At 43.6% G+C, this 13,907-nt stretch overlaps 2 protein-coding genes across 8 annotated transcripts in view; one reads left to right on the top strand and one right to left on the bottom strand.

Annotated features, from left to right (window-relative positions):
• The first annotated feature begins 979 nt into the window (after nt 1-979).
• LOC115101047 (putative golgin subfamily A member 6-like protein 3) overlaps nt 980-13,907 on the top strand; it is a 44,521-nt gene continuing 31,593 nt past the window's right edge. For 2 of the 7 annotated variants that reach the window (XR_010459898.1, XM_065004722.1), the window contains exons 1-2: nt 1,077-1,655; nt 2,146-3,523. The gene's annotated coding sequence lies outside the window, so the exon portion shown is untranslated. The other 5 variants (XR_010459894.1, XR_010459896.1, XR_010459897.1 and 2 more) reach the window with 5 other exon arrangements.
• LOC135562387 (jeltraxin-like) lies at nt 3,518-5,097 on the bottom strand. The gene is made up of 2 exons (XM_065004721.1): nt 4,705-5,097; nt 3,518-4,463 (listed from the first exon to the last, which is right to left on the bottom strand). The coding sequence occupies exons 1-2, from the start codon at nt 4,963-4,965 to the stop codon at nt 4,305-4,307; spliced, it is 420 nt and encodes a 139-aa protein (XP_064860793.1). The 5' UTR covers nt 4,966-5,097; the 3' UTR covers nt 3,518-4,304.

Below are 13,907 nucleotides of genomic sequence, written 5' to 3'. Positions count from 1 at the left end.
TTCCTTTCGCCCTGGACTACTTTATTCAAAGCCTTGTGTTCACTGTGACAACATTTTGTGACAACATTTTGTGCCTCATTGTCCCTTTCTCTCTGTTTGATATTCCTTGTTTCTTTCTCTCTCTTTCCCTTTTTGTCTGTCCAACTGTATTCTCCCTATATGTCTTCCTTCTGTTCTTCTCTCTTCCATCTGTTGGACTGAGAAAGGACCATCTGATTAGTGAGGGGTTAAAGGCTGAACACAGCCCCTCTCACCCGCTGACAGACAGTCCTGGGCTCTCAGTAGATCTAACAGTAGAAATGATTATTGCCTAACAATGAGGATGCATGTAGATAAAGCTTTGTATAACGTTAATCAACGTCACCTTGACTCGGCTCGCGAGTGGCGCAGTGGTCTAAGGCACTGCATCTCAGTGCTAGAGATATCACTACAGACCCTGGTTCGATTCCAGGCTGTATCACAACCGGCCGTGCTTGGGAATCCCATAGGGCGGCGCACAATTGGCCCAGTGTCGTTAGGTTTTGTCCGGGGTAGGCCGTCATTGTAAATAAGATCTTGTTCTTAACCGACTTGCCTGGTTAAATAAAGGTTACATAAAAATGATAAAACATCTCTGAAGGTTCCGAGAGACCACGTTCTCCTCCAAAGCTGTTGTTAAGTCATAATTGACGCTTCCGCGTTGTGCTGTTTTATTTCCGATCGTTTTCAAAACCTCTGAAGATACACAGCAAGTGAAAGCAGATCTGCAATTTGTTGAAAGCACAACGGTACAGGCTTGGATGCACATCATGCTAATCAATAAAAACTTTTACATTTGCTGCTGTGTTTTGCTTGTTTACAGCGCCGCTTCATTTCATAGGGAAATTGTTGCGATGCGCTCGATTGTATCACCAAACATGTTATACTTGTCTGAATTCTATATGGGTCTGGTCTGCTTAGTTCATTGACTGTATATGAACCAGAACAAAAAATAGGGAGTGGGATGTCTCGCGTCCTCTTCCGTCTCTGTATGATTGCACAAGCAGCAGACTGAGCAGTCAACATGGCAGCACTTTTCAAAGCTAGAAAAGGTCCGTATTACAATCAATGCACAAACTATTGACGTGCTCATTTGTCTCTCAAATTTACAACGGGGTTTTTGTACTTGCTCTATTGGTGTGTTGACCCTTCGACAATAAAATAGACTTGGGACAGTCATTTTGTCGGGGTGATAAGCTCATTGGTCTATCTGTGCTAACACTAATGCGAAGTAACGACCGCCAGCTGCATATTTGAGTGTGTGGTTAGCTTCTAACCCATCTCTAAAATAAACCCAGTTATGCATTGCTAGAATTCAGATTTTTATAGGGGCGGTCAATAATAACTTCCAAGGCAACGTGAATGGGGTTCATGATCGCAGTCGTAACGTAAGCATCATTGACATAGCTTATCGTTCACAGAAACCCTGTTTGCGCTTGGCTGCTTACGTGGTTATCGATGTCGCAAATACACACGATTGGTATTGCACCGTAGTGAATATATTCACATTTCTAGTTTTCTGGTGTCACCTCAAGTCTTCACTCGAGCAGGCGCGTTCTCAATGGGACACGTTAAGGACGCGGTGGACGGATGATGACCTTTCACCTCGTTTACCGCTGTGCGGGTCAGCTAACCGGGTATGAAGATTATTATCTCCATTATTTAGATCCTGTATGTGTTCAGTATATCGCATTACATATTCCTGAGGGAATTTGCAGAGGTGAATGACTGTTCAGTAGCAAATGACTATTCTTTGTAGTTTGCGAGACACACAGCCTACATCCATCAGTCAATCCTTAGATTAAGAGAGCAAGGGCCTCAATCAAGGTTGCTATATAATAACTTCATCATCGGTAGGTCATTTTTCATGTCCACTTTTCAACCCTTACCCCAGAGGCAGGGAGTTGTGGGTGGGTGGGTGGGTGGGTTGGGTCCATTTATGATCATTGGTTGGGTGTCACACAGAATCGACCTGGACAGTTGGATTCACACAGGTGTAATGCAACACTGATAACTCTGTCTAACAATAGTGTCACGATGTTGTAAATTCATGCTAGACATGAGCAGGTCCTACAGTACTGAAGTCTCTCTCTCTCTCCCCATCCCCCAGCCATCTCTTTCTCCCAGCCCTTGGCCTGTGTGGCTGTAGATCTCTGTCCTCGCTAGCTGAGCTACCAGAGATGCATCAGATGATGAGACAGACCTGTAGAGACTATGCAGACAGAGAACTGGCTCCTATAGCTGGCAAATTAGACAAGGAGCACCTCTTTCCCGCCCAACAGGTACTCACACCACTAAACAGGAGGTACACACACACTCTAACACAGTGGTAATCAAATTTTATCAGCAGGGACCCCCAAATCTAATGACATAACAAATACCCCCAAATCCATTACATTTTCATCTCTCTTATCAAAATGAAAATAAACTAATACTCTACGTTTTTATTTGTCAAAATTTAACAATGCATTTCTCCTCCATCAGCCGAAGATGTAACGTGCGCTTCCCAAAACATCACGCAAAGAGAACGTTCGCTAAGTGTGTCGTTGATGCATGTGCGGATACTGATTGGATCGAAAGAGACAGCGCTGCTCTCGGGAGGTTGGATGATCTTTCTCCATTGAAATCTTACCTTAATTAACATTAGAATGATTCCACAATACTGATGACGGATCAGCTGCTAAAAAGATATCATCACTTTTATGGCAGCAACTATTGAGTCGGGTTATTCTAATGCTTACCCTATAATGCAATAAATCAAGATGTGTGCACATCATTGCGCACATGTTGATACACACCGTGAAAAATAGAGGCAAAATGACAGACGGTAGCATACAATTAGCAAAATAGAACTCAATTGAATGAACGTGACATCTATTTAAATATTATTGAAATATATAGGCCTGTCGCCTATACTGTAGACTAATTATCTTTTTAATGCAGTCATTAAGTGATTCACAAGTATCAACCAAGGCGCATCAATAAGTACATATTCTAATCTAAAGTAAGGGTTAGTGGCAATCAGTGGCGACCTGTCATTCAGGGCAGGTGGGGCTGTTTTGAGCCCCACATTTTTAGCCCCAAAAAATATATATACAGGCTTGCCTGTTTTTCATGTTATTTTGGCATTCATACAAGTCACATAGCAGTTTCCAAAATGCAGGTGTTTCAGCCTCGCTCAGTGCTTTCTGTGGTGGTGGGGCAAGCCAGCAGAAAATACAGAGCGATGCGCCGCGAAAACTTGACTTCAGTGAGTTCATGACAACTGGGAAGTCGGGAATAAAGGAGCTCGGTCTGGGAAAATACCTTTTGAACAGTCATCCAACTCGGAATTGTAAATCCAGCCTCTTTCTAGAGCTACGAAGGTCAATGACGTTCTCATGATTCAACCTTGTTTTTTTTTCCAAGTTCCCAGTTGTTTTGAAAGCACCATAAATCCAGAGATTGACAGACTTTGATGACAAAATTTGCCAACAAAGACCCGCCGTGAAAACAGCATAACAAGGTGAGTCCAAAAATGTATTTGCTGCTGCATAAATGATGTAATATACCAGGGAGATATGTACACTGTAGCTAAGAAAGTAATACTAAGTGTATGTTGTGTAGTAAGCTGTTAGTAGCCCATGTACCTCACTCTAATAATTTGGTCTATTTACACCTCTTAATTTCGCCTACTGTTCTGACTTGGTGGTGTTCATGTAGTCTATAACCTGTTTTAGAGAAATGTAATCATTGAATATTGTAAGAGCTTTCATTGTCTGCTTATATGCCTCCTTTATCTTTCCTATGGTTCTGACTTGGTGTACAGGTAAAACACTAAGAACGGCCCATGTTCTGAATTCTGTCGCTACTACATTTCAAAAGTTCTAAACAAATAGTTATATTGACTACATCTGTCCTAGCTTGCTATTGTCTTCGTCGAAATTACGGATTGCCTCTGATCCGCTTATGTAGGCCGTTTGTGGGCACCGTTTGTCACTGTTATAGCGCAATTAATGTATTGTTTAGTGTTGTGGATTTGCTGGCATGCATCCCACTTTTGTTATTTTTTGACCCACCAAGATTCACATGTTAAAATCGCCACTGGTGGCAATCACTACTCTCCCCTACAGCCATGCCCTCTGTCTCTGCTCTGCATTCTCACTCTTCCTCCATTCAAACTTTCTCTTTGTCTTCCTTTTAATTGGTCCTGGGCGCTGGTCGTGGCCACTGATAGGCTGATGGTCAGAGTTGTAGGGGTTTCTCTCCAGGTGAACCTCACCATTGGTGGAGTAGATGGCCTTGGACTAGGTCAGCACATTACCAGGGGTGTAGGACCAGTAGGACTGCCACCCAGACATGTAGGCCAGTATCCAGCTTGGGGAGAGGACTCTGTCCCACACTTCCACGTCAGTTACCTGCCCCTCAAACGTAAACACTTTCAAGACAGGAGGCCCATTGGTCACCTACACACGCACACAAAGAAATACAAATTAAAGTATTGCATAATTAGAATACATCATATCTACTAAAGAAAAACACTAATCTACATTATGCTGAATTACTTCATTAAACTCAGGAGTTAATAGATTGTTTCAGTAGCTCTCAAAAGTTGACAATCTCAAGTCATGTTGAGAGGCACTGGGTCAGCAGCGGTGCCCCACCTACCCCCCCACTACTCTCCTAACCCGCTTTCTCTCCTCTCACCCGGCCAAACACCCTCTTCCTGACGCTGACTGTCCCGCCTCTCCACACCTGGGCCATGCCTGTCTTTTTCTCCCAGGTAACACACAGGCTGGTCCAGGGGTGTGCCTCTCTGACAGCCCTGAACAGCTTATAGGAGCTAAAGTCCTGGGAGGAATCGATGGAGAGGTGGTGCGTCCCCCAATTATACCTTTTCAGTAAAAGGTTCCAGTTGTTCCCCTGAGTGAGGCTGAAGAAAGTCAATTCTTCTCCCTCCTCGGCCATGTAACGCAGACACACAGTCAGAGGAGAGGGAGAGGGGCTGGTGTAGGGATATGAGGTGGAGGATGGAGAAGGAGAAGGGGAGGGAGAGGAGTAGGGGAAACGGGAGGGTGAGGGAGCGATGTTTACAGTGACAAATGGAGGGGAACTCACCATGGTGAGTTCCCCTCCATTTGTCACTGTAAACATCTGACCACACAGGTTTAAGGTGGAGGGGCCTGAGGCAGAGAATCAACAAATCCATCAACCAATGTTATGTGTGTAGCACTATAATAAGTGATTTGTCACTAAACACTTCAAAGAACCCACACCTAACACAGTATCTGTGTGTGTGTTTGAATGCGCTACCTGATGGCGTTATTCGATATCTTGCCCCAGTTAGGCCCAACACCTACATCAGCACAAGAGCGTTAAGCAGCACCGAAACCATCTTCTTTTGTGAGCTTCGGCAGTGTGAGAAGATTTCGAGCATTAAGATCCTTACACCCGTCCTCAACAGCGTGTGCAAAAACAAAACAAAAAAAAGCTCTCAGATAGGTGTAGGTTCCGTTTCCCAGCAAGGCTTGCGAAAGAGTTTCGTTTCTGCAATGTCACGCAATTGCAGACGAACCACATTGACTCGTCTTTTCGTTTTTTTGGGGGGGGGGGTAACAAAACCAGGAATAGAATAGTGAGAAATCAAATAATGACCGAAACTTTGTTTTATAATTTATTTTAATTTTAAAATGTTGGTTTAATTGGAAGTAAACAGACCTCAGAACCCATAAGCTCCGCCCATTGGGCGTGGTGAGGCGAGTGTTTTTCCACAAGGCTGCTGTCAGTAAAAGCTTCATGTTTATTAGTTGTGTGCCCTCAAAATACTTCAAACTTAACCCTTGGAGAATAAACAGGTGCATTCTATACATTTGATATTTTATACCATACTCAAGGTGTTAGGGGACTAAATGAAACTTTGGTTCTAGTGTTATACCATGTATTCCATGTTATAAAAAGGACCCCCACGAACACAGAACACTTCATTTCATGAGGATAGAGATTTACCATTGCTGAGATATCGTATTATTGTAAAAGGTTGTGGACAGGTCCATGTTAATCCCTAGTTAATAATGGCACCAAATCACCTGTCTGAATTCTTAAATTCAACAATTTTGTCCAATATCTCAAGATAGGGTGGTAATATTGTTACAACATTTCCAGGGCTGATGTAGAATATACAAATAAAATGTGTGAAATTAAAATGCTATATTATTCAAATGAAGGAACTTAATATTCAAAGTAGGTACTACGGAATACATCGTTACAGTAAGTTAACCAAATAGCTACCCGGACTATCTGCGTTGACCCTTTTTGCACAAACTTTTTTAGAGTCACTTTATTCCTAGTTATATGTACATATCTACCTCAATTACCTCGTACCTCAACTCGGTACTGGTACCCCGTGTATACAGCCAAGTTATCCTTACTCATTGTGTATTTATTATTACTTGTGTTATTACTTTTCTACGATTTATCTACTTTCTTTCTCTCTGCATTGTTGGGAAGGGACTGTAAGTAAGCATTTCACCGTTGGTCTACACCTGTTGTTTAAAAGCATGTGACGAATACAATTTTATTTGATAATTTAAGCCCAATAATTTAAGGTACGATTGTCATATTATTAACAAATCTTCATGCAAAGCTGAGTTTGTAACAATTTATGAAATTAGAATACAACTTTGTATACTGTTTTATGCAAGTTAGATACTTAATATTCTAATTTGTCTGTACGTGAATTAAAATAATACAGCATGTTAAGCCCATTAATTAAAAGTAAGGTTGTCATATTGTTAACATATATTGATGAGTAAGGTGCCGCCAGTGTTGTAGTACTCGAGTCTGGTCTCGAGACACTCAATATTGTCTTGTCGTTGTTGGATACATTTGTACTCGGTCTTGACTCGGTCTCAGACAGAGAGGTCTGGCCGAAACCAGCAGAGTAAAAAAACTCACAATTATCAGCTTCCATTCAGTCAGCGCATAAAAAAGCTTCGCCAGGCCAAATATATACACTCCTTTCTTGAAACATTAATACAGTATATTAACATTCTTAATATCTATTATAGACATGTTGGCGAACCTATAGGCAGACCTTCAGTGTGTGACAGGTTCGTGATTATGAAAGGACAGTAACCGTAATGCGCTTTTTGTAAAACGCAAAGGGCCAGTGGTGTAGTGGAGGGTATACGCAGGTAATAAACCGTATATACACCCCCAGTGGGTATTGCGTATACTCCTTAATCCCTACTGATGCATATCAAAGTAGTGTCGTGGAGTTATATGACTGATCAAGTATGTGGTACAATAGAGAAATCATGCACAAAGTAGCCTACATAATCGCAAAGTACGTCAAATATATTCACATGCGCGCCGCACACAGCGCCTAGTTTCAGCGGGATATCATCTGCAGACAGCAAGAGTGTGCAGCTCTCAACTGGTTTTGGCTTGGAGACATGGATGGGTGGACAGAGGCCCACCCACTGGGGAGCCAGGCCCTGACCGCTCCACCCAATTAGATTGTTGTGGACTTAGACCGTCACATTTTTGTATATATTTTTTTTCAATTAAAAAAAGTGTTATTTTGAGAGTGAAAATCGGACAAAAAATAATAATAAAAAGCATAGGAAAACATATACTTTTTCACGCAGGGTGCCTTTACCCTCTCTGTCTCATCTCCCTTTACCCTCTCTGTCTTTCCTTTGCTGGTTGTTTGGGAACTTCTGGGAAAAATTTGAGTTACACCCACTTCTCCAGGCACCACTACACCACTGCATAGGGCCGATGGAAAGACAGCAGTCACACACAGCATGATGTTAGAGCACCACTACACCACTACATAGGGCTGATGGAAAGACAGCAGTCACACACAGCATGATGTTAGAGCACCACTACACCACTACATAGGGCTGATGGAAAGACAGCAGTCACACACAGCATGATGTTAGAGCACCACTACACCACTACATAGGGCTGATAGAAAGACAGCAGTCACACACAACATGATGTTAAAGCACCACTACACCACTGCATAGCGCTGATAGAAAGACAGCAGTCACACACAACATGATGTTAAAGCACCACTACACCACTGCATAGGGCTGATGGAAAGACAGCAGTCACACACAACATGATGTTAAAGCACCACTACACCACTGTATAGGGCTGATGGAAAGACAGCAGTCACACACAACATGATGTTAAAGCACCACTACACCACTGCATAGCGCTGATCTAAAGACAGCAGTCACACACAGCATGATGTTAGAGCACCACTACACCACTGCATAGGGCTGATGGAAAGACAGCAGTCACACACAGCATGATGTTAAAGGATAAGCAGTCTGACATAATAAGCCAGTAGGTCCCAATCATCAGAATACAAAAACACAACTATTAAGCATTTCCCAATCGAAATGTACAAGTATTACTTCCAATTGCAAAAAGAAAAAACATTTCAAATTTAGCACACAAAGTAACCGGTGACCTAAAGTTTAAAGTGGAACTGACAGCCTTTTAACTCATTTGCAGATATGAAACCAACAGACAATCATACAATATCAGTAAAAAATATCAAATTGCCAGTTAATGCTACAAAACCAACTTTATAAGAGGTTTTAAAAATAGGTTATATTTTACTCAGAGTTCCATGACGAACACTGAGGCATTGTTGGCAGTATAGATGGATGCAGTTCAATGCATGATTCGTATAATTCACTAGTACATTTCTTGGTAGTCCCAAAAATATGTACCAGCTGACCTGGTACATAGTTTGCTGCCTGCATTTGGGATGCACTGTTTCAGTTTCAATGACTCAATATTCTGGACAAAAACAGAAATGTAACTCAGGCTGGGAATGTCAATACAATCAAACTAGCAAGAGAAATGATCACAAGTCAGTCATAACATGGCTAATAGGCTAGCATATCTATTTATGTAGCAAGATGAAAACACAGAGCCTAACATTAGCTAGCTGCTAGGAGGATGTCATGCCATTGGAGGAGTGAGTGACTGACTTTTCCCCCTCATATTGTTTTTTCGGTGGCTACACACAGCTAGAGATACAGGTGTCATTTGGTTAGCTAGCAAGAACTTAAACGACTGTTATCCAGTTAGCGTACAGTATCTCTTGCATTTTCAAATTCACTATCTACTCAGAGCACTCTTGTCTGAGTGTGCCAGAGTGCAGAATAACTGATGAATTTACGAATGCGTAACACCCTCTGTATATGACCGGTGTCAGTTAACGTATACAAAAAAAGTAATAGTTAGTCAAGAAAGCTCTAGATAACATGTAAACAGCCTAACCAGCTCTGCTACTGTCACACCCTGACCTTAGTATTCTTTGTTTTCCTTGTTATTTTGGTTAGGTCAGGGTGTGACATGGGTGATGTATGTGTTTTTGACTTGTCTAGGGGTTTTGTATGTTTATGGGGCTGGACCCTTTCTAGGTATATTGTATGTCTATGGTTGCCTATATTGGTTCTCAATTTGAGGCAGCTGTCTATCGTTGTCTCTGATTGGGAACCATATTTAGGTAGCCATATTCTGTGGGTACTTTGTGGGTGATTGTTTCCGTGTTTGTTTCACCACACGGTACTGTTCTTTTTTTTTTTTTTCACGGTTCGTTTATTGTTTTGTACTGTTTCGGTTTATTCATTAAAATCCACTATGGACACTTACCACACTGCATTTTGGTCCGATCCTTGCTACACCTCTTTTTCAGACGAAGAGGTGGAATTCAGCCGTGACAGCTACAGTGAAAATGTTGTTCTCTCATTTGTCTAGAAGCAGCTAGCAAGCTAGCCAACTTTAGCCAGTTAGCTCGGGTGCTTGGTTGGGACGAGCATGCATTGGTAGGCAAGCTGCAGAAGGACGAGGAGGCTACAATTCCCCATTGTTTATCAGTTCAATTTTGACGGCCAAGTAGCTGAAAAAGTTTGAGAAGGTTTATCTAATGTTCCTTCTTTAGATTTTAACTAATCTTGCTCTGGCTAGCATTAGTTGTTGATCTTGTTGATGTTCATAACTGAGGGAGAGGGAGCCTACCTTTTTCATAGTTGTTTGATCAATAGGACTGTAAAGTTCCCAAATGTAAGAGGACTCCCGTGGTGTTTCCATATTGACAGTAATCCATTCAGGTGTATTTGGTGGGTTTTTGGTGAATTTTGTGTAATGATCTAAAGTCACGCTGTTCCAACTGCCTGTAAAAACACAGTGTATGTGGCAAACGGCCTGTTTGTAATAAAACGCTGATACACATTCTGACTGAGTGATAGGACACTTGGCTGCCCGCTGCAAATGGAGGACACCCAAAACCACTGCTCGCTGCTCCCAATCTGCAGCTGTGAGAATGTGCAGGGGAGGTATTTGCCCAAATCTATTTCGGCATATTAAAACACGTCAGTTTTTTTTCTAATCACGAGTATCATCCGATCCGACAATCAACTGTCAATTTACGGATACGATTACGAATATGTGTATGGCCATGTCGGCACACTACTAGTATATATTACAGCCATGTTGTATTCAGTAGCCCAACTGAGTGCCAAATAATGCACCCATCACTGTGCCCGTGCTGCCTGCATTCACACAGACACCACACAACCCACACGCACAGCATCCGCACACACAGCCTAACGCAGACACACAAACACACTTCTAAGCATCCCCACACTCACACACAGCCTAACACAGACACACACTTCTCACTAAGTCTGAAGTCTAGTAACGTAGCTTCCTTCCAAGATAGGCCTACACCTGAGATGGGTTCAATTGTAATGTTATTATTGGTGTTGATGAGTTACTCTGGTGATGGGAGGATAAACTGCACCGTTTCCAGAAAATAGATGGGACACATTTTAAATTCGCTGGTATTTATCTATGTTTTTATCGATTGGAGGGCTGTAGCCACAGAATTCTGGTAGTTTTTACTAGAAAGAATAAAACTATCCATCACAAAATTCGCAGCTGGCACAGTACAGCCAATGCCACGAAGCGCTGTCTCCCGCCCGGCTCGTTGCCTCGGAGAATGGCACACAGCTAGCAAACTAGCGCCTCTCATGAACGACGCATGACGTATGGGTGACGACACATGCATTTGGACCAATCCCTGACAACCCATACACCGAAACGTAACTACGAAGCTACCTTGTAACCTGTTATGTTTTCTTTCATTTCTGAATGACAGAAGCGAAGAAAAAGCGGGTTCGCTTATATTTCAGTCAAAAGATGCCTTATGACCGTGAAACACCTTCAGAACTGTCCCATACTTCTTGGCAATACAATGTCACATCGGTCTTTTTCTCATAGGTTGAGGAATACCCATCGCAAAGAGCAAATGTGAACACACCGATTTCGTGGGTTTCACTAAAAAGGCTGTCCCACAGATATGAACGTTCTTAGCACGGCACTTGCTTTTACATCTGGGCTCGCGTAAATATCACAACGTACACTATCGGGATTTTTAGACATGGCTAACAACTGTCACATTGTTTTCAAATGATTTATTATGTATTTTGTTTGACGACAACATTATTGACATTTAGTGACAGCAGATTTGTTTACAGCATTTTGTTGTTGTAGAATTCATGCATAGCTTCCATTGTTTATCCCGTCACCTACCGTACTGCAGTTGTATCACACTGCTAGATAAATAGCCAGGTGAAATTCGGCTGTGCCTGCTAGCTAGCATACAGACTATCAGGTGTTGTAAGGAAACAGCTATGGAGCCAGGCCACCTGGAACTCTAGCATTGTTATAGTTCGGTAGTTGGCTGTTGTGATATCGGAGAGGAGATAGCTAGCTACATGGAATTTGACCAGGTATCTGAAGATGTGTATGTCTGTGTGTGTGTGTGTTGTGTGCACATTCACATGTTGGTCTGTCTGTCGGTCTGTAAGTTGCCCAGAAGGCAGAATAACAGGGCAGAGTCAGTTTGAAGTATTTTGAGGGCACATTCAACTAATAAACATAAAATCAAATTTAAAATCACAACACACTTTACAGTAAAATATAAAATAATGGAGATAAAAGAAAACAAGCAAAAATAATTAAGGAAATTAAATCAAGGAACATAAAATAGACAGCAGCAATGTAAAAGTAAAAATAACATTTTTACCAGCTGCATTAAGTACTGCAGTGCATCTCCTCCTCATGGACTGCACCAGATTTGCCAGTTCTTGCTGTGAGATGTTACCCAACTCTTCCGCCAAGGCACCTGCAAGTTCCAAGACATTTCTGGAGGGAATGGCCCTAGCCCTCACCCTCCAATCCAACAGGTCCCAGATTTACATTTACATTTAAGTCATTTAGCAGACGCTCTTATCCAGTGCGACTTACAAATTGGTGCGTTCACCTTAAGACATCCAGTGGAACAGCCACTTTACAATAGTGCATCTAAATCTTTTAAGGGGTGGGGGGGGGGTGAGAAGGATTACTTTATCCTATCCTAGGTATTCCTTAAAGAGGTGGGGTTTCAGGTGTCTCCGGAAGGTGGTGATTGACTCCGCTGTCCTGGCGTCGTGAAGGAGTTTGTTCCACCATTGGGGGGCCAGAGCAGCGAACAGTTTTGACTGGGCTGCGCGGGAACTGTACTTCCTCAGTGGTAGGGAGGCGAGCAGGCCAGAGGTGGATGAACGCAGTGCCCTTGTTTGGGTGTAGGGCCTGATCAGAGCCTGGAGGTACTGAGGTGCCGTTCCCCTCACAGCTCCGTAGGCAAGCACCATGGTCTTGTAGCGGATGCGAGCTTCAACTGGAAGCCAGTGGAGAGAGCGGAGGAGCGGGGTGACGTGAGAGAACTTGGGAAGGTTGAACACCAGACGGGCTGCGGCGTTCTGGATGAGTTGTAGGGGTTTAATGGCACAGGCAGGGAGCCCAGCCAACAGCGAGTTGCAGTAATCCAGACGGGAGATGACAAGTGCCTGGATTAGGACCTGCGCCGCTTCCTGTGTGAGGCAGGGTCGTACTCTGCGGATGTTGTAGAGCATGAACCTACAGGAACGGGCCACCGCCTTGATGTTAGTTGAGAACGACAGGGTGTTGTCCAGGATCACGCCAAGGTTCTTAGCGCTCTGGGAGGAGGACACAATGGAGTTGTCAACCGTGATGGCGAGATCATGGAACGGGCAGTCCTTCCCGGGAGGAAGAGCAGCTCCGTCTTGCCGAGGTTCAGCTTGAGGTGGTGATCCGTCATCCACACTGATATGTCTGCCAGACATGCAGAGATGCGATTCGCCACCTGGTCATCAGAAGGGGGAAAGGAGAAGATTAATTGTGTGTCGTCTGCATAGCAATGATAGGAGAGACCATGTGAGGTTATGACAGAGCCAAGTGACTTGGTGTATAGCGAGAATAGGAGAGGGCCTAGAACAGAGCCCTGGGGGACGCCAGTGGTGAGAGCGCGTGGTGAGGAGACAGATTCTCGCCACGCCACCTGGTAGGAGCGACCTGTCAGGTAGGACGCAATCCAAGCGTGGGCCGCGCCGGAGATGCCCAACTCGGAGAGGGTGGAGAGGAGGATCTGATGGTTCACAGTATCGAAGGCAGCCGATAGGTCTAGAAGGATGAGAGCAGAGGAGAGAGAGTTAGCTTTAGCAGTGCGGAGCGCCTCCGTGATACAGAGAAGAGCAGTCTTCTTGGATCAAGAAGGTCATTCTGAGAGAGATAGCGGGAGAGCTGGCCAAGGACGGCACGTTCAAGAGTTTTGGAGAGAAAAGAAAGAAGGGATACTGGTCTGTAGTTGTTGACATCGGAGGGATCGAGTGTAGGTTTTTTCAGAAGGGGTGCAACTCTCGCTCTCTTGAAGACGGAAGGGACGTAGCCAGCGGTCAGGGATGAGTTGATGAGCGAGGTGAGGTAAGGGAGAAGGTCTCCGGAAATGGTCTGGAGAAGAGAGGAGGGGATAGGGTCAA

Source organism: Oncorhynchus nerka, linkage group LG19 (genome assembly GCF_034236695.1).
Source record: "Oncorhynchus nerka isolate Pitt River linkage group LG19, Oner_Uvic_2.0, whole genome shotgun sequence".
NCBI classification, from domain to species: domain Eukaryota; kingdom Metazoa; phylum Chordata; class Actinopteri; order Salmoniformes; family Salmonidae; genus Oncorhynchus; species Oncorhynchus nerka.
This window is presented reverse-complemented; position numbering and strand designations above follow the sequence as displayed.

Excerpts from the sequence above, each read along its gene's own strand:
- LOC135562387 (XM_065004721.1), bottom strand. The coding sequence starts at position 4,965 with ATGGCCGAGGAGGGAGAAGAATTGACTTTCTTCAGCCTCACTCAGGGG. Across the intron at positions 4,464-4,704 it reads GGAAGAGGGTGTTTGGCCGG|GTGACCAATGGGCCTCCTGT; the intron begins GTGAGAGGAGAG and ends GTGCGTGTGTAG.